Source organism: Syngnathus scovelli, chromosome 2 (assembly GCF_024217435.2).
Source record: "Syngnathus scovelli strain Florida chromosome 2, RoL_Ssco_1.2, whole genome shotgun sequence".
NCBI lineage: Eukaryota > Metazoa > Chordata > Actinopteri > Syngnathiformes > Syngnathidae > Syngnathus > Syngnathus scovelli.
In genome coordinates, this window is record NC_090848.1 from 18,132,445 (window position 1) to 18,159,984 (window position 27,540).

The following is a 27,540-nucleotide window of genomic DNA, read 5'->3' on the forward strand; positions in this document are numbered from 1 at the left end:
ACAATCCCTGTGGGCGCTGGGCCTAAGCTCTTAAGAAACACCCAGACTCCAAACATTTACTTCTTTCTTAATTCATACTGCAAAAGCAGTGAGATCAATGCACGGCCATTTTAAAAGGTGCAGAAAAGTGAGGAATTCAAAGAACAACATGAGTTCGCAGAGGGCCCACTGCTGTAAGCAAACTGCAGTTTGTCCAAAATAGAGACAAAATACAAACATAATACATTTTAGATCTCCCATGTAGTGTCACTTGGCAAGATTGTACAAGTCGCAGTGTTCCAATAGACATCCATCCATCCATCCATTTTCTGAACCGCTTAGTCCCCACGGGGGTCGCGGGCGTGCTGGAGCCTATCCCAGCCGTCATCGGGCAGTAGGCGGGGGACACCCTGAACCGGTTGCCAGCCAATCGCAGGGCACACAGAGACAAACAACCATTCGCACTCGCACTCACACCTAGGGACAATTTGGAGTGATCAATCGGCCTACCAAGCATGTTTTTTGGGATGTGGGAGGAAACCGGAGTGCCCGGAGAAAACCCACGCTGGCTCGGGGAGAACATGCAAACTCCGCACAGGGAGGGCCGGAGGTGGAATCGAACCCGCACCCTCCTAACTGTGAGGCGGACGTGCTACCCAGTGCGCCACCGAGCCGCCCTTCCAATAGACAATAATCATAAAATATTAGTCCAATAAATGTCTTGCCAAACAGCTGTAAATTTAATAATGTAAATAAACAACTACATAGTCAGCTTCATACCATGCCAGCAAGGAACTGGATGTACTCTAACCCCCCCAATTCCATGCATGATGTGTTTGCATAATGGCCAAGTCAAATCCCAAAACAACTCCTTGAAAATCAGAACAGTTTTGGTTGGATGACAAAAGAAAGATAGCTGATACGGCCCTAATAAAACATTACATTAATCAAATTAATAAGATGTTTTTTTTCCTTCTTCAGTGGTCAACCACTTGGTAATGAGTTTACTGGCACACACAGGACTGGAAGGGATTATTACAGGCTTCTGCTTATTTCTAAATTTGGAACAAAGATTCGGCAAACTAGTGGCAGTCCAAAATGTAACTAAAGTATGTAAGGCTGTCAGAGGTAAACCCAATTGAGAGTCCATATTTTAATTTACACTCTCCCTCATTTTCAACACTTAGTGTATTAAGCCAGAAATCTCAGGACTGATTTTCAAAGAGACTTGATTAAACTGAAATGGTACATGATTTCTCATTTGAAATTTAAATCCTTTCTACCAGTTGAGTACTTGCTATCTGCATCAGATTGAATAATTTCCCTTTCACGGCATCAGTCTAAATTTCATTTTAATTTGAAAGCAAGCTGACTCAATCGGCAAAGTCTTGCAAGTGGAAGAAAGCAAATTGAAAAAATAAAAGTTCATACTCCTACAGGAATTTGAAGTTCCAGGATAAGTCATAATTTCCTGTGAATAAAGTCAGAAATGTGCAATATTAAAATATGCAATATGAGGAACATTAAAAAAAGTTCAAGAAAAAAAAGATAGGAAAATAGTAATAAATTTACTAAATTAAAAGATTTTCAGAGAAAATCATATGAGAATAAGAATGTCAGTCAGTCCAGAAGAATGTATAACGACTGCTAAGCAAGTATACAAGTCCTTTGGTTTGAAATGCAGATGGTGTGCGACCTTTTAATGTGCAACGACTTGATAAAAATCTCATTATAAAGGATAAGTTGGTATTTACAGCACCAACTTAAAGCTTTTACTTGAAGTGTATTGTATAGCGCTGTCAGCCAATGTGACCTTTTACCAACCGAATTCCATTTACACAAAAGTTAGCCTGTGTTTGTCATCATCATCTTTCATTGTGCACTCAGTACTCACGTCTTCTTCAAACACAGTGTTAAAAGAAAAAAAAAATCATTTAAAAACAGGCATCCAGTAATAACCTCCATTAAACACAAATATCAAAGTCAAGAGTTAGTGTTTTTACCTCTCTTTAGTGGTAGCGGGATTATGAAAAAGCATCATCTTGATGCATGATGGAATAAAAATGAGGCTCCAGAGCTTCATCATTGGTGACTTGCTGAGGAGACTGAGGAGGCAGTGTTACAAAGACACTTAAGCGAGTGGTTGGGAAATCTAGCTGTGTCTTGGGCTGCAAACTGGACTCCGTTGAGTAGATAGCAGATAGAAGGATATTGGCCAAGCAGACATTTTAGACACTTTCGAGTCCCCGAGCAGCTCCTTCAGTGCCAGACTTTCACACCCTCGGTGCGAGAGAGCGCTACGGTAGGTCAATCCCGCCAACAACAATAAGACAATTCAATAGCAATAAAGAACTATACAGCACACAAATCCTTTCAAATGTCACATATGTATAATATTTTCTGAAGAGTGTATTAAAGCACAAGAATACAATTAAACGAAGCTAGAAACACAAACAAAAAAAACTCATCACCATTCAGTCGCACTTCTTACTAAGAGTAATATCGTAACATTTGAAGTAAGGGACTGGCTTGCAGTAGTTGAATGGGTGTTGTGTCTCGTCTAATTCTAATTACAGTTGGCTCCGCATGCTGCTGACCTGATATGCCTTCATTCAGTTGAGCTCATTTACACAGGTCAGTGCAGCTACTGGCTGTGGTTCAGATAAAGAACCACCTGGTTGCAGGTAGGTAGGGGAATTTGTAAAGGAGACAATTATTGTTAAGGAAGACCACCTTGAAGTATGTTGGACTATTTCCCCTCCATTGTATAATACCCACTGGGACAATGGGCACTGATTGATCTCTTAGTCGAAACACCTTAGCTCCTCACACAAAGTGTTATTGTGCTTGCACAGTGCTCACATATAGAGATCAAATAATTGCATTGAATAAACCAAAGTCAACTTGTCAAACGTACACCTGCGTCACAGCACAACATACACTTGCACATGATAAAAAGTGAAAAGGTGGCCAAATGTATCGAATAATTATTTGGATGCATATTAGTAATAAAACTCAAAAAGCATTTAAAGCAGTGCTATTGAATGTGAATTATCATATTTTTGCTATGCAGCCATTATCACTTTTTTTCATTCCAAGCACTTACTGGTTATGACATTTTGAAATTTTGCTCCATCGCAGAGCGCCTGGCGCTGCTCCCAACCACTAGGAGGAATATTTGCATTATATCTGATGTTAGTTATGCACAAAGCCTTAATTAATATGCTTATTTCTGAAGCATTTTAGCACTGCTCAAGCATGTCAAACCACATGTACACAATTTCTAAGGGAATTGTAATTTCAGGTGAGGGTGATCACATTGATCAGGGCACAGGAGGGGAGGGGCGAGCACACAGATATGTGAACCGAAACAACATTAAAACAAGGAAACGAACTGTGACAGATCTTGACACATTCAGTTGTATTTAACTTAATACATGTTCATTTAAGCTTTTAGAACGGAACACAATTTTATTTAACTTATATGTGAAACATTTTAGGTTAATCATTATTTAAGTAGAGGTTTTTATTGTTCTATATTTAAGTACAGTGTTAATGTTCGAACTATGCATAATGTTATGTTGGCTTACAATGATTAATATACTTTATATGAATAAAACCTCTGCCTCATTTTGATGTCAGTTAGGCTTACTGGACTGAAAACCGCAGGATCTGTGTGTTCGTAGGAGTTCTAAAAACCGACGTGACAGTGTGGCTTTAGGGAGTATGTTGCCCACTTGTTGCAGCTCACAGCCATTTCATAGTGGGGACATTGTGCATTTGCCGTGCCACTTGGTATTAAAATAATGCTTGAAAATCAGTGCCATGGCGATGTCTTGCTTGTCAATGGGAGTGCCAAAAATAGCGTAAAACTGGCTGTACACAACAATACTCTTGTCACACCTCTTTAATGGAATTACGTTCAAAACACACACTAGAGGCGACATGAGGGCAGTGTTTTTGTTGTATAAACAAGTCAAGCCGCATGATGGTGGCGACTGGAGTAGGATTAATGTCAGTATGTGTGTAATCCGTGTGTTCAAACCAGCACATTGGTACCATTTTTATTTGCCTTTTTTTAACTGATTTTCATATGCTCAGCCTCTTTAAATAATGTGAACACAGCAATTCGTTGCAGTAATGCACACAAAAAATCTGACTCAAGAGCATGAAGGGGCGTGTAGGCTGCACATATACTCATATTCATTTACACGGCTCTTGCAGGTGTGCTCATCAGACACACTGTCACTTTGACACACTGTGATGCCCTTCAATCAATGTGTGTGAGCATGTTGTTTTCTTGTACCTACTTGGATGGGAGCTGAAGGTCACCAGAGAGGTGAAGTGTGGTTTCGCTCCACGAAGACAATAAGAGCCACCTGTTACTGTCTAGTCAACCTCCCCTCTGTAGTACCTGACAGGAAGGAGCCCTGCACTAACAAGGTGAGCAGACAGTTAGGGGAAGGGGGAGGTATGGGTGATGGTGAGTGGGGGTTAACGTTACAAAGGAAGTCTGACACCCCCCCTCCCTCATGGAGCTGACAGTTACTGGACTTGCAGCACTTAGGTGTTATAAAGTGCCCTGGACCTTGCTGAGAGAGCAACCATCCTAGTGCGACTGAGGGTTGCACTTCAGGCCAGGCAATTACTCTGGTTTTGACAACAACAAAAACACTACTGGAAGAGAGAATAGCAACCCATTTATCACCAGATGCACTTGCATTGCTTACAGTGGCCGGGCATCGTTTATAGCATATCGCATTCGCAATATCAAGCATTATTTTCTGCATCGCTTGGTATTTGCTGGCAACTGGCTCTACTAGTGGGAAGAAGTACAGTAGTTTTCCTGTGGCTTTAATACTCAGCTAGCAAGCGTGAAAATGGATGGATATACGGACAGATAGAGCCACCAGTACGTACATGGCCGCCAACTGAACAATAACTATTTGACTGATGACAAAAGCAGCAGCATTAATTTATATCTGCTCATATTCAGCGAAATGCATTAGAACTTATTAGATTGCGCTTCACAGTGCAGCATGACCATGACCCCAAGCATACTGTGAAAGCAACCAAAGTTGTTTTCAAGACAAAGCAGAGAAATGTTATGCAATGTTATGCCAAGTCAAACACCTGACTTGAATCACAGTGAGCATGCATTTCATTTGTAGACAAAACTGAAGGGAAAATGGCCCAAGAACAAGAAGGAACTGAAGAAGCAAGGCAGAGCATCACAATGGATGACATAAAGCATCTGGTGATGCAGTCTATGCGTTACAGGCTTCAAACGGCTGCAAAGGATTTGCATCCTAATAGGAAAGTGAAAGTTTGTCCCATTTGGTGCCTTAAAAAGTGGGAGCCATATACTATACACTTGAAAATGATAAAAATGAACAAGAGCTGGGATGTCTCCGTGCAGGTACTTGCTCCACATAGGACAAACGCGGTCCTCACCCCAATTAGATGACCCCACGCAATTACAATCAACCTACCCAAGCACTTCTGCAGTCGCTCAGATGTGAAGTGCGGAGGCGTTTTATCCAAGTCTTGAGCCTCTCCGCTCCTCAGCATGTCCTTTATTCTTGTCTTATTATTGTATTTTAAATTCTGGTTTGCCTTCACCTAATTTACTATCATATGTTATTTTAGTATCATTAATTACTTGTGGAATAAGATGAATGGTTTATGTTAAATAAATTAATATAGCCCAAATCGACCACCAGTCGTCTCTTCTCAAAAAGCTTTGATGCTGTGCGTAAGCGCCATGTAAAAGTAGGAAAATTAATATTTTGCTTCGGACCACATATTAGAAAAGGTAAAGATGAAGTGTACCCAACTGAGCTGTTATCTTCATTTTATTATCACTACTGCGCTCAAAGCTTAGTTTGCTGCCTGCATTCTAATGAGAGAGAAAATGAGACAGGAGGGGGTGGAGGCGATTGTGTAACGGGCTGTTATGCAACACAATGTGCACGCCATTCTCTTTGTGCAAGACACACGGCAGGAATGAGGGGAGCATTGTTCTCCTCACTTCAAAACATCATACCCCCATTATGGCGGTGCGTCTAATAATGGCATGATAAGGATCAATTATTTGGGAGGTGAGAGGGGGCGCGCGGACCCCTGGCTTGAGTTAGATTAAAACCTGACTATAAAGTGGCATTGAAGAGGGTTTGCTGGGCAATTAAAGACGATAAAATGTTATTGCTTTCACCCTCGATGCGTTTTCTGATGGTTGCGGATGAACTGTCAAGAACATTGACTGGACGCCTCAAAAAAGGAAACAACGATAAGCCGGGTGAGAAAGACAGTGCAGCTGAGATGATTAAGTTGTGTTTGTCAAGGGTTGATTTATTTCAGGCAGGCTCGTTAGATCAGCACAAAAATAAATCCCACTCATGGGCATTCGTACAGCAACTCATAGGCCAATTCTCAAAAATACAAAATAGAAAACAAAGGCTCTTACAAGTACAAAATTATATATTTTAGGTAGAAAAACTGAATCAGACACATATCACATCCACTGATTCAAAAATAATTGACCTTCACGCAGAACGTCTCCTCAGTCTTCTCCTCCAGGTTGTTCACGTAGACCAGTATCTCCACTGAACCTGCACTCTGGCTAGGGGCGAAGCGCAGTCCGATGGTGTAACTCTCTCCCCCATCAAGCTGACCAGCAAACACAACAAACAACGAACAAATGAAATTGTGTCTTTCTGAAGACATGATGAAACCAACTTTTCTCTCTCTTTAAATGCAAGTAACCCATGAACAAGTTGTTGGCAGTATGTCAGATATGAAATATATATATATATATATATATAGGCGGCTCGGTGGCGCACTGGGTAGCACGTCCGCCTCACAGTTAGGAGGGTGCGGGTTCGATTCCACCTCCGGCCCTCCCTGTGTGGAGTTTGCATGTTCTCCCCGGGCCCGCGTGGGTTTTCTCCGGGCACTCCGGTTTCCTCCCACATTCCAAAAACATGCTTAGTAGGCCGATTGAAGACTCCAAATTGTCCCTAGGTGTGAGTGTGAGTGAGATTGGTTGTCTGTCTCTGTGTGCCCTGCGATTGGCTGGCAACCAGTTCAGGGTGTCCCCCGCCTACTGCCCGATGACGGCTGGGATAGGCTCCAGCACGCCCGCGACCCCCGTGGGGACTAAGCGGTTCAGAAAATGGATGGATGGATATATATATATATATATATATGAGGCAATCACTGTTAATTAAAATGGTGAGGTAGATGACCGGATGACTGATAAACTCATCAATATCTTCCATGTCTTCCCAGAAGAGTGAAAGCTGTTATAGCGGCAAGGTTTTTTTTTCCATTTTCACCATCTGTATAGTTGTCAGGACCATGCCAAGCAATACTTGTGTTGATGAAATGTAACTTTTAAATGCAATCACACCTAAAAGCAGAAAAGAGTGTATGGATAGGAGATTAATGACAACTGTGGCTCGAAAATAATCATTTGCTTTAGTATAGTGATGATTGGCTGTGTCTCTGTGGGATTGGTTTTGACATTTGCATTTATTTTGTGACCAACCATCTTACTTGCAAATCAGGTACATTTTTGCCATTGAAATGTAATTAAAGAAACAAAAGTGTTAAAAAAAATTGCTATGTCTTTTTTTAAGCATTGTTGCTGCATAAAAAGATAATGAAACAATAAATAACGAGTTTTATTAAATGGAATCACCCTAGAGTCTGAAGTGGATCCTCGTAAGAGTTTTAATTTTAAATTTGTCAACGTTTCTCCTGTGCAATAAACAGCTGAAATCGCAGTGGCCAACGTCACTATCTTTTTTTGCTCTCCCCACAATAGGACCCGTGCATTGATCATGGGGAAAATCACAATTATTATGAAACATAACTGATTAAACAACCAAAGCATAAATAAAACTCACTTGCTGATCCAATCGTCGAAACAATCAAACACCACAGGATAGTCTTTCAAATACATGCTAGCAGTAATGTCAGAATAAATGCAGAGAGGAAATCTTACATAAAGATTTATTCCTCCTCTGAGGCAATAAATACAAGACCCTGGCCCAAGAGATTCATGCTGTATTCTGAGAAGCGGAAATAGAAAGTGCAGACGAGAGCAAGGGCAGTTATACAGTGACACTCTCTCTGACACACAGGAGAGATTCTCCTACCAGTGTGTACAACGTGGCTCCACATTCTTTTCAAAGTGGAATAAATGTGCTCCTGGGAAGCGCATTGGAGGGTCTAGCAGCAGTTTCTTACAGCTGGTTGGAGATGACTAGCAGCTCCACATTTTGGCCTGTTATATCACACATGGTCACCTCACACAGTGGCCGACTGTCTTCCTCTCCAAGGCTCCATGCGGTAGAAGGGGCTGGAGTTACCACTTAATAATAAACTCATACATGTTGTCCACCACGCGTTAAATCAGAAATAAAAGTGGGAGGAAATACCCCCTCCCCCCGCATTTGTATGGATGCTTGTTCCTGATAGAACTCAAAAGCTATTTAACTGCTTTCTAAGGAAACTTTCCTGGAAGGCTGTACAATGGGCCAAGAAAGGAAATGTACAGCTTTGGAGTGGATCCAAAGGCAGCTGCACAAAACCTTGTATTGAACTGACTTTCTAAATTCCATTTCCCATTGAGATAAGTTGTTTTCAGAATAATTTGTTACAGAGCCTAATATAAATTTCACTTTATTAAGAGTGAATGAAATATTGTGATCCCTCCAATTGGCTGGAGCAGAGCTAAAAGTCAGCTGGTCCAGCTCACCTGCAACCCTAATGAGTACTCCCACTCACGAAGATGTATGAATGGGAAAGATTAGGACCCTTGGGGCCACCATGTTTGTGCCTCATCGCAATTTTGCCTTGAGTCGCTAGCTGTGAGTATCAATCACCGTATTGCCATACTGTGCAGCCTTAGGTTGAGATTCAGTCTAAAAGATAGCATGACCTGATAAGACAAAGAGGAAGCCGTGGATGGTTCCTTGGATGTAAACAACATTCAAGAGAGTTGGAACCGTGTTCTTATCATGTAATTTACACATTTGATCAATCGTGACTTTTGTGCGAAGCGGTTCAGATTTGGTGGTGAAAATTGGTGGGTGGCTAACTATTCAATCAAGTAATATTTTTGAACAATTAATATTTTATAACATCTACAGATGAACAAAAAAAAATAAAAATCCGCTCCTCTCGTTTGGTCCTTTAGGCTCTGGAGGTTAAGCAGATCTTCAATCATATCGACACATAAATAAAATGGAAAAACAGTAACTGGGCAATGTCAGATGCGTCTGTGCTTCAAAACAAGTAAAAAAAGTAAAGTAAAAAAAGTAAAGGAAAAGTTTGCTTCTACTTTACTGATTATTTTTTTAGTACTCATATATATGGATTGGTTTCACCAAAGCCCCAGAAATGTATTTTACTTTACCATTCGTTCGTTCGTTCGTTCGTTCGTTCGTTCGTTCATTCATTCATTCATTCATTCATTCATTCATTCATTCATTCATTCATTCATTCATGCGTTCATGCGTGCGTGCGTGCGTGCGTTTGTTCGTTCGTTCATTCATTCATTCATGCATTCATTCATGCTATGCAAAGATATATTGCACCACTGTGACTTGAATATTAGTTTTTGTTCAGTCTTTTTCTTCTATAAAATACTAACAGGAACAATGACAATGTGTTTGATGACAATGAGCAGTATGTACAAATATGACCAGTGTTTTACAACCAATTTTACATTGGACTAACTTTACAAACTATTTGCATGCATGTGTGTGCGTGCAGTAGTATACCATGCATATGTGTGTGTACGAGTGTGGGTGCATGTGCATTACGTCGTTGCTTCTAATTTGAATTTAAATAATTATTTTGGAATACTGTTTGTAGTAGACACAAACATTTTGATCAATCCCACGCTGCATTTAAGGGACATATTTGTATTCTTAGCTATTTTCACCTTCTACTAGCTCATGTGCCCAATTTTCTTCCACTGTTACCTTTATTCTTCTTTCCGGTAATTCAATCAATCCGGTTCCATTTTGTATTACAGCATGCGAGAGATGAATGAGTCTATGTGGAGGATTTATATCCCCCAAAAGCTTATCGGTATTGATCTCTGCTGCGCTTTCCCTGCTGAAAATGTGCTTTATTATTACAAGTCATATGAAAAAGGAAGCAAAGTATCCCCACAATTGCTAAATGCTGCTGGCAGGCCTAATGCTTTATTAGACACCTGGAGCGTTGCTAACAATATAAAATAAAACAAAAGGCCCACCTCCCTCCCTCAGGCTAATTGATGCAATGGGGTCCTGGTCAGGATCAGCATTTCGCCTTAATAGTTTATGTGGAAAAAGACTCCCATTGCATCTCACTGGTTTTATTGTTAATGGGTTTTGTCATTTGTTTTTCCCTTTTATCACATCTCATCAAAAGAACTGCAATAACAGCAATGACTCCTACTTGTGCATGACTCAAATAGGCTTTTACTCATTTCCCTTCATAATTAGAAAATAATTATTTGTTAGCGTGCTTTTGTTTTTCTGAAGACTCCACCTAAGAAACAAGCGCAGCGTTGTCATATACCTGTATATTGCTGCAAGGAAATACAGAAAAATAAAAATTGTCACACACCACGTTCATTCATTTGACTTTTTCAGCTTCTGACCAGGTCTTTAAAATATAGATATACATTAAGATGATCAACTATTAAAATCATTCATCCATCAATTTCTTCATTTGCTATAGCAATTATGCTTTTTAGGGATGAGGGCGGGTGGAGCCTATGCCAGATGACTTTTGGGTTGAGGCAGACTACATAGAATTCCACGGAGGGAGACGATCCTCCATACTCATTTTCACAATGTCATTAAATGAGAACTACTTGCACTTAAGTCATGCGAGTGAGCACTACATTAACAGTGACCCACTATTAAAAACATGTATATTAAAATATTTAAGTGGATTGAAAGGTAGTTACGCAACACAACTCGGATTTGACATGTTTTAATAATTCAATTTAATTAAAAAATAGAAAGCAAAACTAGACATTTGTTTTAATGTTTTTGCTGTAAGCCTTGCTTTTTTTAAACGGCTGTATATTTGCCCAGTTTTATGATGCTGGAAGCTTGCCATAGAATGGATTGAACCCATTTAATTTAAAGTGCAAAAGATAGTTTTCAACCTTATTCCCGTTAATATAAACACTGAAACACTTCATAGGGCATAAACCCCCTTTTTTATGGCACGTTTGGCCATTTAGACAAGGTTTACCAGTCTAATTTCACCTGGAATTTATCCTCTTTGAACTGGAGCAAATCCGGATGGTCAGAATGGAGCAGGTAGGTGCGGCTGCTGGTGTAAGGGTTAACGTAGGTGATTTTTTTGGAGCTGCCCCGACCACTGCTAACTGGGACGCACACTTCAAACGCCTGCGCACACAGACAATTTTACATTTAATAGAATGGTCTGAGCAAAGTATTTTCTTGCACAGAGATCCAAAAAGCACATTTATAGCATGTAAACAAATCCTTCTACAACATCTTCTGAATTATTAATTTTAATCATCTTCTGTCATTACCAATGTTTGCTTTTTGATCTGTGTTTCTGGGATAATTATGAATATTAAAACTTAAATGTACACTGCATTTTAAAATGCATTTTGACTAGACACATAAAAGAATAAACCTTGTGTAAACTTGAGAGCTAACAGTAGAGCTTCAGAATCCAAAATGGAAAAAATGCACATTGTGTCACCCACTCAGAACGGGACTCTATTGGTTGACGAGGTCAACGTGTTTACAGGATAGCGGAGTCAGTGCTGTTATGATGAAAATCAACAACATGCAGGGTGTCTTGTCTGAGTGTCTGGAAGAGCGCTACTGTCGTCATTTCACCTTGGACAGCACAGGCCTGTGGACATTGAGGCACAGGAGCCAAGCGGTGATCAACTGCTTCTGCTCCACGTCCACCGCGTTCACATACAGGATGCGACTGCCTGCCCGCCATGGCTGCACCTTCAACTGAAGCTCTTGCACTCCTGCAGGTGGCAACATGAATACACCTCCAGGCTTGACCTGCGGAGAAAGTTCAAATAAAGAGAAAACTTGTTTGGAAGATGTTTGTAACTTTTATATGGCATTGTACAATATTTAATCGTATTATGGTGAACTTCCACATACTAAGTATTCGTGATTCAGCCACAGAAATATCACATTTTGGGGCAAAGGTTTGCCAAGGGGCGTCCATTTTGTGGGCAAAAGATGAGGGATAAGAAAGTTTAAAAAAACACAAGGACTGAGGACGGACTGAAGTGAATTTTTGTCAGTCTGTGTAATTGTTCATGTCAGTGCCAACGGACTGTATTAGCGCACTAACATGGAAGTCTGACAAAGATAGTGGTTTCCGTTTCCGCTTTGTAAGCCGCGTATAATCCGTATGTAAGTACAGACCGAGTGTTAAAAAGAAAAAAAAGAAAAAAGTTTCTTCATGCAGGTGGCAAAATGAGTCTATGTGTAAAAGAAGTAAAATGACAAAGAAAGACGTGGATTGAGGGAGAATTATTATCTGGTAAAGTGCCCACCTCAATTTGACAAATGCGTACTAATTCAGTGAATTAAATTAGATTTGAAAGAATATAATAAAATTGTCAAGGTAATATTATGAAGAGATTTATATTCTATAAAATTGTAAACATAAAAAAATATTTATAAATTGTAACAATGTTCATAATTTCATTAATGTACATATTACCAGCAAAAATCTAACCACTGGATCCTTGGCAAAACACCCATCATGAAATATTCAGGTTGACAGGAAGTTGCAGGCAAAACCGCCAAAAAAAAAGAAAGAAAAAAAAATGCACTTACCATAAGCTTTTTGGCAACCAAATTAATGAGTAGGTGTAAGGAAGGGGAAAAAACGAGGACAGACCATGAGTGAGAATCGTGAGTAATCAGTGAGACGAAATAAGGAGAGACAGCAGGATGTGAGAATGAGAATTACTGCATTGTTTTATGTTTTTTTTATCTGTTGAGAAAACCAAAACTATTCTCTGGCGGTGAGCTTTATCTTGTTTCATAAGACTCCTCCAATACGTTCCACAGCGACTCAACCTGCTGAGAGTCACATCAAAGCAGCCACTGTGATGCACATTATGCTGGAATGTTTTAAAAATACATCTGTCGATTTTGTCTTTCTTTTTTTTCCGGTCTGTACCCTATTTCTTCAAGGAAAGTACGACCTGTATCTCTACTACGTATATGGATGATAATGATGTAAAAAGATTGATTATCCTGTCAAACCACATTCGGAAAGTTCAAGATAATAATTCTGTAGCACATTCCGTCATTTTTGTTTTGCCTTCATTAGAATGGAGCTGCGCAACAAAGTAATCCCAGATCACTGAAGAGAAATGCCTAATCTTGTCATTATCAACACACAGGACCACTTTGTTTTTTGTTTTTCTAATTTGGAGGAAGTATTTTTTTTATTGGATTTTAAACAGAATGTTGTAAATGTATTCTGTCATTGTCCAGTGAAAATCATGTATATCCATATGTTCTGAGATTGTTTTTTTTTGTTTGTTTTTTTATCTGAAAAACACCAAAAATATTTTTCTATTGAACTAAACAAAAACAAAACAGGTAATGCATTTGTGTAATTTGTTAATTATAATATGGCGGGTATAAAGTCCATTAGAACACCCAAAATGATCCATCATCAATTAGTAGTTTAGTATAGTACATGCTTTGATGTATATATAACAACACAGTCCAATAAAAATAAGCTCCAAATTGTGAAGTTTTGTTTTCAATGTAATGTAATTACAAACATGATTTTGGGATTTGAAAAAAAAATAAGAAAAACAAGTAGAAATAGAAAGAAAAAATGGAATACATGGTGTTCACTTCAGAGCCAAACTCTGACTAACTTGACTTGCGTATCCTGTGTGACAGAATGTAAACAAATGTGACATGAAAATACCAAAATGTCAACACACGCCACAAACATGGAAGACATGCTGCAAAGAGAAGTCATTTATTTCTGTGGAAACATCTAGACAACCATTTTTGAGGGAGATTGTCCTGATTAGGTGGGTGAGCTTGAATCTATGTCATTTGACTAGAGGTGAGTGTCATGGGTAAACACTGCACTGGTCACTCGCCATTGGAAGGGCACGTCATCAATGAACCTAACATTCTTCAATGCATCCAATTTCTACCGCTTATCTGGACTGCGGTCAGGACATATTTTATGATATCCCGGTAAGTTCAGGCTTTGCGGAATAGATCTCAGCAATGTGGTTTGTGCAATGGAAAGACAAAAGACGGGGGAAGTTCAAGTTCAGCAAACTTCTCAACTACTTCTAGCATCAGGAAATGCCTCAATCTGCTACTTTTCTACATAATTAGACCAGAACGTGTTTGATGAGAAGAAAGAGATAACACCAACACTGGCAGCGTAATGACGCTTCGTCTATTAATGAGCAGCTGCCGTCCAAAAGTGCAGCAATGCATGCCAGTTTCTCACTGCGCTTCATGGTTCACACTCTCCATCTGCCTCAAAAACATTTTCTAGAGAGACCATCCGCCTAACAAAAGCAGGTATGCAGTAGGCTTTTGTCATACTAACCCAGACTCGAGAGACTCAAAACACTGCAAGCCAAGGCAATGCTACCCCAACCTAATGATACCCTTGGATCACTTGGAAAAATTAAGAGGATCGGACTTCGGTCAGATTGGAAGAACCATGATGGGGGTCAAAATTACTAGTGAAACAATACATGATCTGATAGATCAAATGCATGTATGATCGCCAACAGGGTGGTTCAAGCATGTATCTGGACTTTTCTTGGCAAGATGGAGACTTTGGATTGAATTGAAATAGTGTTGGGTTGTCACAATAATGACTTGAAAATCAGTAAACGCTTTGAATTGTTGGTGCGAGGTTATTTTTCCCCTCAGATTTGCGGAACAATTGCTGGAAAACTCCAAGGCAGGGGTGTCAAACTAATTTTTCTCATATTGTAGTTGGGGTTTACTTTGGAGGGACACTATGACAGAGAGAACAGAAATAAATGTACAATCGCCTTAAATTACTTATAACCAACACATTGATGAAAAACTACTTTTGAAACCAGATGCCAGTCAAAACTGTTCAAATGTTAATACATTTATTTTAAAGGGGAATTTGATTGCAATAATTCTTTAGCATTTTAAAAAGTGAAGACAACTTTCAATTTATCAAGAAACATGAAGTCGATGGAAATAAGCTCTGGCTTGACACCTGCAAGCTAACGGCTATAGAAATAAAACTGAATTGAATTGTACATTAAAGAGGTGACCATGAAACTCAAAACCAAATCTTGGTTTGTAATGCCCAAAACCTATGTAGCATCTGGCAAGTATGAGATTTTCTAGGTTATTTAGTTCAACATTGAGCTTGAATAATCTTTTCATTTGTAGCTTTCCATCTTGATATGTGAGTGCTGTCTAGATTGAAATAACTGTGCGGATGCCCTAAGCAAATAAGGATTACAGGCAGAGAACCCAATGTACTGAACATAATAAACTGGGACCAGAATCAAATGAGAGTCACACTGTAACTTTCTAGGCACTAAATTTACAAACTGACGCTGTACCTCAATCTCCTGGGGATGTGATGAGAAACACTTGACCTTGCGAGCAGCCTGCCTCCCCCTCAGCACCAGTGATTGACAACTCTGTTGGCCAGTGATACAACTGACATCAACCCGCTCCATGAAATGCACATAAATCTGCCAGATCTGCGAAGGGGCAGCCATCCACTTATCACTGTGGAGAGAAATCATCATCAGGAACAAATGCGGTGAAATAAAGCACCCCCACCATCCCCACTCCTAGGAGACAACAAGAGGTCAAAGATGACGAGGGCTGATCTACGAGTGCCCTTGCATTTTAATGATCAGCCAATACTGCCACCGCCATTCCTATCTTCGTCATCATCATTATCATCATCATCCTCCCACCGCTGAGAGGAAGGGAATTCAAGTCTCAGCGGCCTGAGCTGAAACGGAGAGCTGTGAGTGGGAGGTGATGTAGTCACATACTCAGCAGTGCTCTGTGACAGAACTGAAAGAGCATTCAGATATTTGGAAGATGCTTTAAGTCATTTGGGAACTTTGATGATGAGAAAGAAGGCCCCTTTTGCCCACTATAAACATGAATTAAACAGCAGAAAGTAGTCATAATTTTTGCTCCTCTTATTTATTTATTGTTGTGTTATTTAGTCATTATTTATTCAGCACGTTGTTGTTTACTTGTTTACTTGATTGTCTATTGTGGGCCATGTCTTGTCACCGTGGGATAGGGGGGAACGTAATTTTGGTTTCTTTGTGTGTCTTTGGCATGTGGAGAAATTGACAATAAAGCTGACTTTGACTTTTTGAAGTAGTTGTGCTCATACCCTCCTCCACATATTATTGGTAAACATGATGGTACTGTTAAAACACATTGCCAGGTAGAACCAGCAAAAAAACATGTTTTCTGACTGTCATAATCCTGTTCCCAATTTTTTTTACCCTCATTTTACTCTTTGAGTGTATGGTGTCCTTGAAAGTGCTAAAGGAAGTCTAAAAGATATTGTTTTTAAACACCAAATCAACTATAAATTCTCTCTAATACTACTTGATTAACATACGTACTATCCCAGACCACATTCCAAACATGTTAAATAATTATGATTTTTACTTTGAAAAAAAGAGTATTGTTGTCTTAATAAAAGCTGCTTTTACAGTATATTCATAAAATATTCATCAATATCAATTAAATGTTTCTACATTTACATTACACCATTACACTAAGATCATTTGAATTCATTCTCTCTTATTCATCAACATGCAAAACAGCAGGGGAAAAAAAAGAGAATCTTCTCAAACTGCGTCTAATGTTGTACCCACCACAAGAATACTTACGTGAAAACCATCACAAAGAACATTTTGATGTTGGGACTCGGACTTCCAGGTACCTTCAAGTGCACATCCTGAGGCTCTCCTGGCGCCTGGGGACAAAGTAAAACTAATAAATGGATGAAGGTAAGGGGGGAATAAGTGGGCAGAGATTACCATTAAAAAGCATGATAAAAGCATTCAACTGGGTAAAAAGACTCAAGCCTTCTTTGTGTTTCAAAAAAGATACTTGACTCATTACAAAGAATGCTGGAATAGCACTCTGCCCTGAAACAAAGAATGGTGCTGAAGCTTTCACTTTAGTAATTAATCCCCTGCTTACATTAGTGTGGGCTGGGAGATTTATTGTATGTACTGTGTGAAGGAAGTCATTCTCTCACCAGCATCCGGGTCTGACAGATGATGTTTGGGTCACTGCAGCGTACAGAAATCTTAGCCTCAGCATTCGTGTCTCCAACTGCTATAAATATTAATAAAGAATGATTTTTTTTTTACAGGAGTCAAAATTTAAAGTCAAATAAATACACATTTCCTGTGTAATGCTTTGCTTACTACCAACTAAATGACTAAATTCGTGTATAGCATTATTTGGTAGAATTGCATTGTTTGAAAATACATACTGCTGGTGCTTTGTTTTCTTTGGACTGCGATGTAATGCAAATTTCGGTTCAGTCCTCAAAGTGCAGCTATGAATTTAAAATACATGACTGCAATTTTTAATGTTTAAGAGCATTTGTTACAATAGCCTCCTAATGAAAGAAAAATATGTAAATATAAACCCATCCAACATAGTTAAAGATGTACATTTTGAAGACTGTTGCATAATTTGTCTATGTAATTACAAATAAAATCAGTCATATGTTTTACTGCTTTATAGTGTGGGACACGAAGTATGTTTCCTTATCCAACAAAGGCACCGACTTGAAAATTGCTGCCGTAAACAGTAATACATTATTTGGAAGTGTGCAGTAGTAATTTATCTGTTTTACCAGTGAGTGCATGCCAAGGTGGCAAGCGGATGGCCTTCTTGAGGAAAGTGAGTTCTGGGTGGTAAAGCCGAAATGTTTGGTCCACAACGTGAGGCGATGGCTCCACGATCACCTGGCAGATGGCTATTGGATCACCATTTTCTGCTTTGAATGAAACCTGGAGATATAAGGTCAATAAAATTAGCGCCTACAGGATTTCTTGCAATTAGGTTGATTTCATTACAACCGGTGCTTTATTTAGTAGACAACCAACACTTTGTCTGAGAGAGAACATATAAATACTGTTTAATAATTATGAATGCTGTTAATTTAGCGCTGTTGTGGCTCAAACCTGACATGTTTACGTTGCTGTGACATCGCAGATGCTATATAAAATTTCAAGACTGATTTTTTCCACAGCTGGAACAAGCCTGATTTCTCTCGAAGTATGTTCCTAATTATTTTTAGTCTGCTGTGAAGCAGATTTGTGTTTTGTCACTAAGAATAAACTGAGAATGGTTCTACTTAAACCATCTTTAGTTTCCGTGTGTGTGATAATTAATCATAAATAATCTTTTTAATCAACCACATACGGTTGTACGAAACATGGAGGTATGTTCACATAAAATGTAAATATTTTGCCATTGGGGAAGCTCTTCGTTGTCACCAGATGACAAATTTAAATCAAAATGTGACATTGTACATTTTGGTTATTGACTCTCAACCTGACAGAAATTGATTTACCACCCAACAGCAACTGTGCAAATGATTGATGTATCAGATCTGCAGACCTGTGCTGACCATATGTGGCTATGGTGACGTTCTGACTGACAGTGGCATCAAAGCTGGCATCCTGACAGTCTGTCAATTCAAACAGGACACATACTTGACTCAGACCTGACCTCAGTCACCTTAACAGAATTCAGGTTTGTTTTTTACTTTTCATGGGAGAGCGGTTCTGACACCGAGACACAAATGGGAAGGCGACTATTGGAACATGGGTAATTATTCCATTAAACAGGGCAATGAGTGTACTTAACACAAATAACCTTGATACGATGACTGCATGTTTATTTTTTAGTCAGCTGCCTGCTATGCACTCACTTCCAAATATGGACAAGCTTGCATTGGGATGCTTTCCATCTTGTACGCTGTCTCATGGCACACAACAAGAAAACCAAGTGCCGTATAAAAAGGGCTTTAGTTTCTGAGCTGGTCAGAGACTGTAATAATCTTGTATATCCAGAAGGAAGAAAAATCAAACCACTGCAGTTTTGCCCTATTATTATTAATAGAATAATATTGGATATCCAGAAGGGGAAAAAAATTAAACCACGGCAGTATTATTATTATTCTGCAAGTATTTCTAGTTATTCAGAAATGTCAATTTTGAATGAACCAAACAAAACAAATGCTACATTAACATAAAATTAAATGAATTTGCAAAAGAGCCAAAGATAACCTTGATTAAGTCTAATGATTACAGATGTTAAAGAACAGCTTGTTCTAGTCCATTCTATTCTATTCTGTTCTTTGTGGACATGGTTGCTGATTACTACATCAGGTGAATATGAACTCTCTTTAAGTGCTTAAATTTAATTCGCTGCCTAATGAGAGCAGAATACAGTGCAACTTCCAATGCAATCTCACGTAGCAGAAATAGTTTTTGCTGACAGCAGTAATATGATGCGGCTACACAGTAAATTACATCACAGGAAGATTAAAAAAAAAAAAAAAAAACACATGGTCTTATCAAGTTCATCCAATAGAAATGTACTATACAGACATTGTTTCTCCCTCCTCTCAACTTCTTACGTATTATTAACGGTGTGTGAAATGGGAAAGTAACTTCAGCCATACTTAGCGTGCATGCTTCATTTAACTAGATTAGCCAGACGTGTCAAACTGTCCTCCTTTTAGAGGCACTTTAATGCTTAAGCCCGACATTTCCAGTTGGAGATAAAAAAATAAAAAAAAATGTAAAAAGTTCAGTAAGATAAACAAGATAAATGTGATTTCTGGCGTATAATTTTGCTCGACACTCTCACTTGTCTGGCTATAGTGTAACTTTTGAAATAGTTGGCACTTCAAAGCAGCAGGAGATGCAGCGGAGGGAAGAGGAGAGGAGGGCGGAGGCTACACACTGCAAGTTCTGTCTTAAGAATTCTTGCAGCTGAGAATAAAATCAGATAGGAGGTAAACATGATCCTCTACAGCGAGGAGATCTTGAGCACAATAACACACACGCTTTACCTTGATGGTTTTGGCAGCAACCATATTGGACACAATCTTCTTCGCCACATTAGAACTTTTGCTCGGAGGTAGAAAGCTTGGCCCCTGCTGTGAGGATATGATAAGACACAGAATGCTTATCAAAATTGATGATCTGTCAAGCCCAGATGAGAATGAGTGCATCGGATAGCTTGTATTTTGCACCCCAAGCCAGAAAAAAAAAACTGACAAAAACAAAACAACAGCATGAAGATTTAATAGGCAAGTTTGTCCTTTTGGCATCAACTTTTATGTGTCAGTACATGTTCACTAAGTAAAGCCAGCTATGATATATCTCATTAATATTACATATATAATATTTATATAAGTGGCTTAATTTCAGTTCCACTCCCATCTCCCACTGGGCAAAAACAAATTCGGTACAATACGAGGTGACACTTGCACGACTCAATACAAAAACTGCACAAGAAAAACTCCCTAGAAAATAATAGTGATCAGATTGGATTTCATATGCCACAGCATTTCACACTTTGATGTCACATTAAAATGAAACTTTGACAGGTTATGGCATGTATTGAGATGTCATGCTGGTATATGACTGCTTTGAACGAGAGTTCCATTTAGGTCATGCATCTTCAACAAAATCCAAAGCAAAAGGAACATGTATTTTTTAAATGCTTTTTTATTTTAGGGGGCAGATTTTTCCTGAAATCTACACGACCGCAGGGACATTCGGCTTTTCACTGTGTTCATTATTGTGCTGGTGACTGTGAGCTTTTTCAAAGATTTGGCGCAGCTAATGGTCTTGAGATCGAGCTAAATATTGACTGGGTTTCACATCACAGCAGACTACCAACATAGTAACAAGCCCACTGTATTGCAAATAGAATGACACTCCTATGGGGTCGAATGATTTGTGAAACTAATATTTTAAATGCACTTTGGCAAGTGATCGGAAGTTTTGTTTAAAGACTGTTTTGTAATACAAAGTAATTACTTTTTATATGACCAAACAATATTATACAGCTCTTTAGTGTTGTGTAAAATGTCCTTTTCCATATGCTGAGTCTATTTGGTATAATTAATACAAATATTTACATTTAAATTAATATTACTTCATATATACAAATATATTGTGGCTCACTTTGCTGACATTAAAAATATAAATCCATAGGTCTGTTACAACATTACATCTTTATACCATATTTGGAAAGCATCATTTTTTGATTCAGGCTTCGTATTGGGACTCATTTATTGTTGTGACTGGGAAGAATATGTTTGAACTAAGCACCCTCTTCTGTCGAACTCATTTGAAGACCCATTTTTATTCTTTGGCTTTTAACTAAATGTGTGTTTCAATTTACTGTTTTCACTGTCTTTGTGGTTGTCCCATTGCTATATGTATGTGAGGTGCTTTGTTACAGTGGCAGCTGTGGTAAAATGCACTATATTAATAAAATTGTTTGTTATTGTGTTGGATTGTAAATAGAGTTCAGACATGTTTTATAAGAATAACGCTAAAAATCTAAAGCGGGAAATATTTGCTCTCAACTTTACCTGAGTCCTACTCATGTTATGGTCACACAGGAAGCTCTGGTATTTTAGCGGGATATGAACGCTCTCCTTAGGTCGTAGGTAAATCTTTGGTCCCAGAGCTCCTTCCTCCAAGTGGAACATGTCCTCCTCCAGCAAAGAAGGTGTTTTAGTAAGTTCTTTGAAGTACTGCCACTCTTTTGTGTTAGTGATGACACTGGATCAAGAAAATATTACACACAAGTGACTTCAAAACATACATCATCTCATTGAGGTGTCAACTGTTATGAACTGTCAAACCATCCATAAAATAGACACCATAGCAAGTATTGTGGTGTGTATAAAAATAAATGAAACAATTAGCTGGATTGTGTCATCTGGGTAGAAACCAAAAAAAGACCTCTGTCTGTAAAATTGTCAATGGCGGTAACTCCAAAATATCCAACTTTACTTCTTACTTGATACAGTTCTGACTGTTTGAGGAACAAAAGGGCATACACCATTTAAAGAAATCTCAGAAAATAATAATCAAGGAAACTTTAAGGAGCAATAGCTTATAATAAGATCGATGGAAAGAAGGATGACTCTCAATTAGACTGGGTAAACCTGATGGTAGGGCTAATGCCATAATGAATCATCCATGGCGCTCTCCAACCTTTGTTGATCAATGAGATCTGTGTGTTAATCCAAAACACAGGCATGAGCTGAATCCCTAACAGGCGATTTAGTGTGTGTAGATGAACAACAATAAAAAGGAATAAACATGACAAGATACAGAGTGCGGGTGATCCAAGAATCTACAGCCATTATGGCTGCCATATGTGTACTGTATTAAACAGGGGCAGTCACATTTTACCAGCATTATTCTTGTCTTTATGTGTAAATGTGTGTGATTTGTGTCATTTGAGATATATTGGTCTTTGATTACAAAACAACAACTAGACAATTGTTTGATGTACTCTGCACAAGCAGCTTGTGATCATATGCAAGTGTGAAGCCCATTTGTCATATCTGAAAATAACAAAAAGTGGAAATCAGCCTTATAAAATAATGAACAAATGCTTCGTTATTGTACTTCCAGTAAGTATTATATTCACATATGTACATTATTTTTATTTCTGACAACACTCATTATTATTATTATTATTATTATTATTATTATTATTATTATACCTTTTACTGAAAAACACTTGTCTACAGTTTTGCATGTCCAGTTTGAATTTGTACAATTTTGGCAGGTATCCTCAGCAGCAGTAATAATCTGTTTTCTCAGTCTACCATTGGATAGCAAAAAAAAAAAGAAAAAAAAAAAGGTTTCTTTATGTTTCACTTTTTCAATGTTAACAACTCCACAAGTATTTCCGTCCCTTCTTCACCACCTTTGGGAACACGTCCACAAAGTGTTAACATGTTTTCATTTCAGAGCAAAGCGTGTTACACTGTCAGCTTAGTTAACGCTCAAACACAAACTACATGGAAACACATGCTCACAGTTGGCGTGCTAGATTTGGGACATCATGTTGGGCACCTTTTCCCTCTTAGTGAAAATCATGTGAATGATGGAACCTCACCTGAGCTCAGGATCATTGATGTGGATGGTGACTGTCTGAGGCGAGTTGAAAGGGTTTTTAAGGACAAATTCCATGTACTCAGCAGAGCCCAGGCTGGCGAAAAGTTGATGCGGGGTTGTGATAGCATGGCAAAGCATGTTGCTGATGCTCTCTGCCTTGCTGATGTCTTCAAAGAAGATGCTCGAAGAAGGTTGTATGGTCAAAGGAATGGCTTTAGTCCCATCCTAAGACCAAACAATATTTTTAAAAAGCTGAACAAAATACAAAACAACAAAAAATATTACTCTACACTGTACATTAGCATTACTTATCAATTTCTTATCTAAGTCTAAATATCAAATGATGAGACCGCATTTATGGTTTGAAAACAATAAACTAAACAAAAAGAAAGCCTATGGGTAGTCTCAATTTTTCACGACACTGTTTGGATCAACTGCTCATAGCTAGAACCTTACAAGCAGTATGTTTTAGTGTAGAGAAATTGTGAAATGATAGAGGAATGAGTTACATATGTAAATAATATAATAAACCTATCTACATTGCTGTGCTAAATCTGAAAAGAATACTAACATTTTTTATAATCCTTTGTTCACTGCCAAAAAGTTATCAAGACATTAACCTAATATTCAATTCTAGTTGTCTTCTAAATTAAATTTGTAAATAAAATAAACAGTGTCTTCTCAAATAGAACCAATGGTTATAATAATTTAGGGAATCATTTCAGGGACATCTCAGAGTACTACAGTAGGCTAAAACCTGAATAGAGTAAAACAGCAAAGCTTAATGTATAACTGGAAAAATCAGTTTAAAAGAAAATAGATGTTTCATGAAAATGTGACGTACAAGACCAAAATGTTTGGTTAAACAATTACTAAACATGGAAAAACATTTCCAAAATGTTTTGAATCTCAATCGTATTTGTAAGGCATGGAAAATGAGACTGTGCTGAAGCTGTTAATATTTGACAGGGAATTGGCTGTAAGGGCTGTGTGAAATAAAAACACTGGTCGTACCACAGGAAGTGTAATGTACGAAACGTGTGAGTGAGACACAATACTGGCAAAATGACATTTAGCATGTGCACCGGCGAGTGAAAGAACAAGTTGTACCTACAGGGAGAGGAACAATTAAAACCTACTTGTACTGTTCAGTCACTAAACCACAGGTGCTTGAAGGGCGCGCCACCGTGACAATAGTAAAAAATGGCAGACTCCCTGGCAGATGCACCATGTCGCTATGAAACCTCCGGCGTGAGTGTGTTTCCGAGCCAGAAGGAAAGCTGACACTTTCTCAACTGTCTATTTATGTGACAATAAACTATTTGTAGGCTTTCAATATAAGACAGTGAGCTCCAATTGACATTAGGCACACTCCAGAAATGCAGTTTGATCTTACCATAACATGAGTCGTTTTATAAGCGTCCTTCTTGCCCTCCTTCTGGTGCACGGCGGCCATACACTGCAGCTTGCGATGGACACTCTCAAGTTTGCTCTTTTCCCAAGAAAAGCTGGTGCTGTTGTTGATCCCACCTCTGTCCGCTGGCCCACGCTCCTCTTGTACCTGCAGTCTCTCGGCCTGTGCGGTGTTTTTCACTACGAAGAAGAAACCATATGCAGGCATGAAATGTATTTATTCACTGAACAGAATAAATTGTAATCGCTTTGTTGTCACCGCCATATGTTCGAAACTCTCACCAAATGTCCAGGGGAGACAGGCGCAAACAAATTATAAAATATTTTTGGAGCACAAAACCAACAGCTTGTGCACGGACATGAGTGGAGTCAAACAACTGGCACTACGACAAGTGGGCCAGAGTCCTACTCGTGGCGCAACATACACACGTTCCTTAGCTCCAATCCTTCCCCCCAACACCCCACCAAGCCATGCATCCACTGCAAGAGGAAGTGACTAATTATTGGCATTTGGCATTTGTTACCAAATAATCCATTATGATTCGGCCTGGATCATGCAAATCATCCATGTTGCTGTAAAAGCTCTGACAAGAAAATTTCCCTAATCCTACACTTTGCACAACACTCCAGCATGGCCAAGGTTGAAACAGGGGACTACTCAAATCAGTGCCTCTTTGCATTGCGTATTTTTAGCTTCAGTACACAGAAAATGTGTAACGCTATAAAAGTGAACTGTGGGCTTAGCCAAAATATGGCAGCTCACGCAACAGCTAGTCATATTTAAATGAGGTTCAGATCCATCAATTTTCTTCCGCTTATCCTACTCAGGGTTGTGGTAAAGCTGCATTCTATCCCACCTGACTGTGTGGTGTCCAGAAAATTTATATGAAAGAGACAGAGCACGACGGTTGAGTGGCCATGAGACAATAGGACGTAATACAATACACAGCCATGGGGAACAAAGAAATAGAAGAAATGAGCCCACCCTTGTTTCTTCAGTTTGCTGTTAATTTTTAAATATCTAGTACAACTAAAAGTACATCAGTTTGGACCAATATACGTTAAAACTGACAAGTAGTGAGAAACTAATGAGTAACCTGCAATGTTTATTTTTTGTTTTCATCAAAACAACATAGTGATCATTATTATATATAGCGAAAATATTATGATTGCTTTTTTGAAATGTTATTACATACATTATTGAACTGTTATACATCATGGTATCTAATGAATTTTTCTATAATTTTCTTTCAAATATATGGAGACCTTGCATTCGAAACTCCTTTCACCCCTTTCATTAATTCCTCGGCAAAATAATGTATGCATCTTAAGAGAAACATTTTGTACACTGCATTATTTAGTAGTAATCCATATTTGTTGCCGTTAGGCTTTGGCTGAGGTTTCAGCCTCACTAAAGTGCCTTTCAAGTTTATATGCGAGTGTCATTCATTTTAGACATTCCAGTGCACACTTAGCATCATCACACGCTATACCCTTGACTAGCCATTGCTTGTTTAAGTGAGAGGAAAAAGTGGTTTCTGTCTCAGTGTGTGTGTTTGCTTGGACTCAGCATACACACACACAGCACACACACACACACAATACACACATACACATACACAAGCATACGCAGCAAGCTTGTGGCTCGCCACCAGAGATGCTTCTGCAGGCTCAATTAGGCTGAAAATTGAGTGGGTCAATGGTGCAGCCAACAGCCACAATGTGAAATTGAGCTGGTTGGCTTGATCAAGGCGGTCAGCAGCCCGGCATTGAAAGACAATGATTGCTAATTGCTGAGATAGAAACACATGAAGGCACTTTGATATATTTGATATATATGAAAAGGTAAAACAGACAGGACAAACAGAGTGTCGGCTGCGATTGCTTACTTACCGTTAAGTTGGAGAATATTCCTGGTAGAGAGGCTACCCCCTGGAAAGCCACCCGTGACCTCATGAGGGATGATGATGTGAGAATGAGACTGTAAGCGGTCTGTTGTCCTTCTACTCAGATTTGCTTGGGAGCCTTCAAGGGAGAAAGAAGTTGGATTTTCAAAGCCGTATCGTTTTATACCTCAAAGAGCTACTCAATATGAGAAGGTCAAAGAGAAGCTTAAATGGACTTTTATTTCACTGTAAAGGGCAAATGTTCAGATAGCTATCATTGAGCAATGACCCCAAACTTTCAAACACAATCAGCCTGGATGACTGAGGGCATGCAATATTAAATCAAACGTGTCTTCTAAAACTCTATAAAATAGGGTCAATTGTTATACCTTTTGAGGAGCAATCAATGGATTTTTTTCTTAAACTACATTGTCATTGCATTGTTGCTTAACAGCGGGGTGAAATGAGTGAAACACACGCACACGCACACACAACCACACACACACACGCACACAAACACACACATGCACATCTGTTTTCTACTACTAACAGTAGAAATAAATTTGAACAGAATCTTAATACATTTGCTGCATGATTTGGAAGCTCATCTGTGTAAACACACAAGCCCAAAAAGCTATATCTAATGTTTTTCCCGAATAAGAAATTATGTTCCCCCAAGGATCAAAATATTAAATACAGCGCGACAAAACATTAAATGCAGCCCAACAGCAACATACAAGAGAACAGACAAGTGAAAATGCAAAAACAATGTGTGCCTACTTGACTTGACATGGAATCACTTTTTACTCAGTTAGCGACCCAAATGCAGAGACAAAATAGTTATTTGACTTTGTCGAAACGTAGTAGTCAAGCAAAGAAAAGGTTCAAATTTGGTTGACAACTGATATGTTTTTTTATGTGTAAACATTTTTTGGTATTATCTTTTTTTATGGAAGCCCTTTCTTTCCTTTTAGTCAAAGTGAACACACTGATGGAACAATCTTGGCTTCCAACACC

At 38.8% G+C, this 27,540-nt stretch overlaps 1 protein-coding gene across 3 annotated transcripts in view; it reads right to left on the reverse strand.

Moving 5' to 3' along the window:
* Nucleotides 1-6,309: 6,309 nt before the first annotated feature.
* Nucleotides 6,310-27,540, reverse strand: part of nphp4 (nephronophthisis 4) — a 107,558-nt gene continuing 86,327 nt past the window's right edge. For 2 of the 3 annotated variants that reach the window (XM_049754894.2, XM_049754896.2), the window contains 12 exons: nucleotides 26,531-26,662; nucleotides 24,621-24,817; nucleotides 23,226-23,449; nucleotides 21,679-21,871; nucleotides 20,143-20,229; nucleotides 17,911-18,067; nucleotides 17,302-17,381; nucleotides 16,928-17,013; nucleotides 15,617-15,788; nucleotides 11,871-12,050; nucleotides 11,262-11,405; nucleotides 6,310-6,648 (listed from right to left, as the gene is read on the reverse strand). In XM_049754894.2, the coding sequence (XP_049610851.1) occupies nucleotides 6,508-6,648; nucleotides 11,262-11,405; nucleotides 11,871-12,050; nucleotides 15,617-15,788; nucleotides 16,928-17,013; nucleotides 17,302-17,381; nucleotides 17,911-18,067; nucleotides 20,143-20,229; nucleotides 21,679-21,871; nucleotides 23,226-23,449; nucleotides 24,621-24,817; nucleotides 26,531-26,662 (1,793 nt within the window). In that variant the 3' untranslated portion in view covers nucleotides 6,310-6,507. The remainder of the gene's footprint in view (nucleotides 6,649-11,261; nucleotides 11,406-11,870; nucleotides 12,051-15,616; nucleotides 15,789-16,927; nucleotides 17,014-17,301; nucleotides 17,382-17,910; nucleotides 18,068-20,142; nucleotides 20,230-21,678; nucleotides 21,872-23,225; nucleotides 23,450-24,620; nucleotides 24,818-26,530; nucleotides 26,663-27,540) is intronic. The other variant, XM_049754895.2, reaches the window with a different exon arrangement.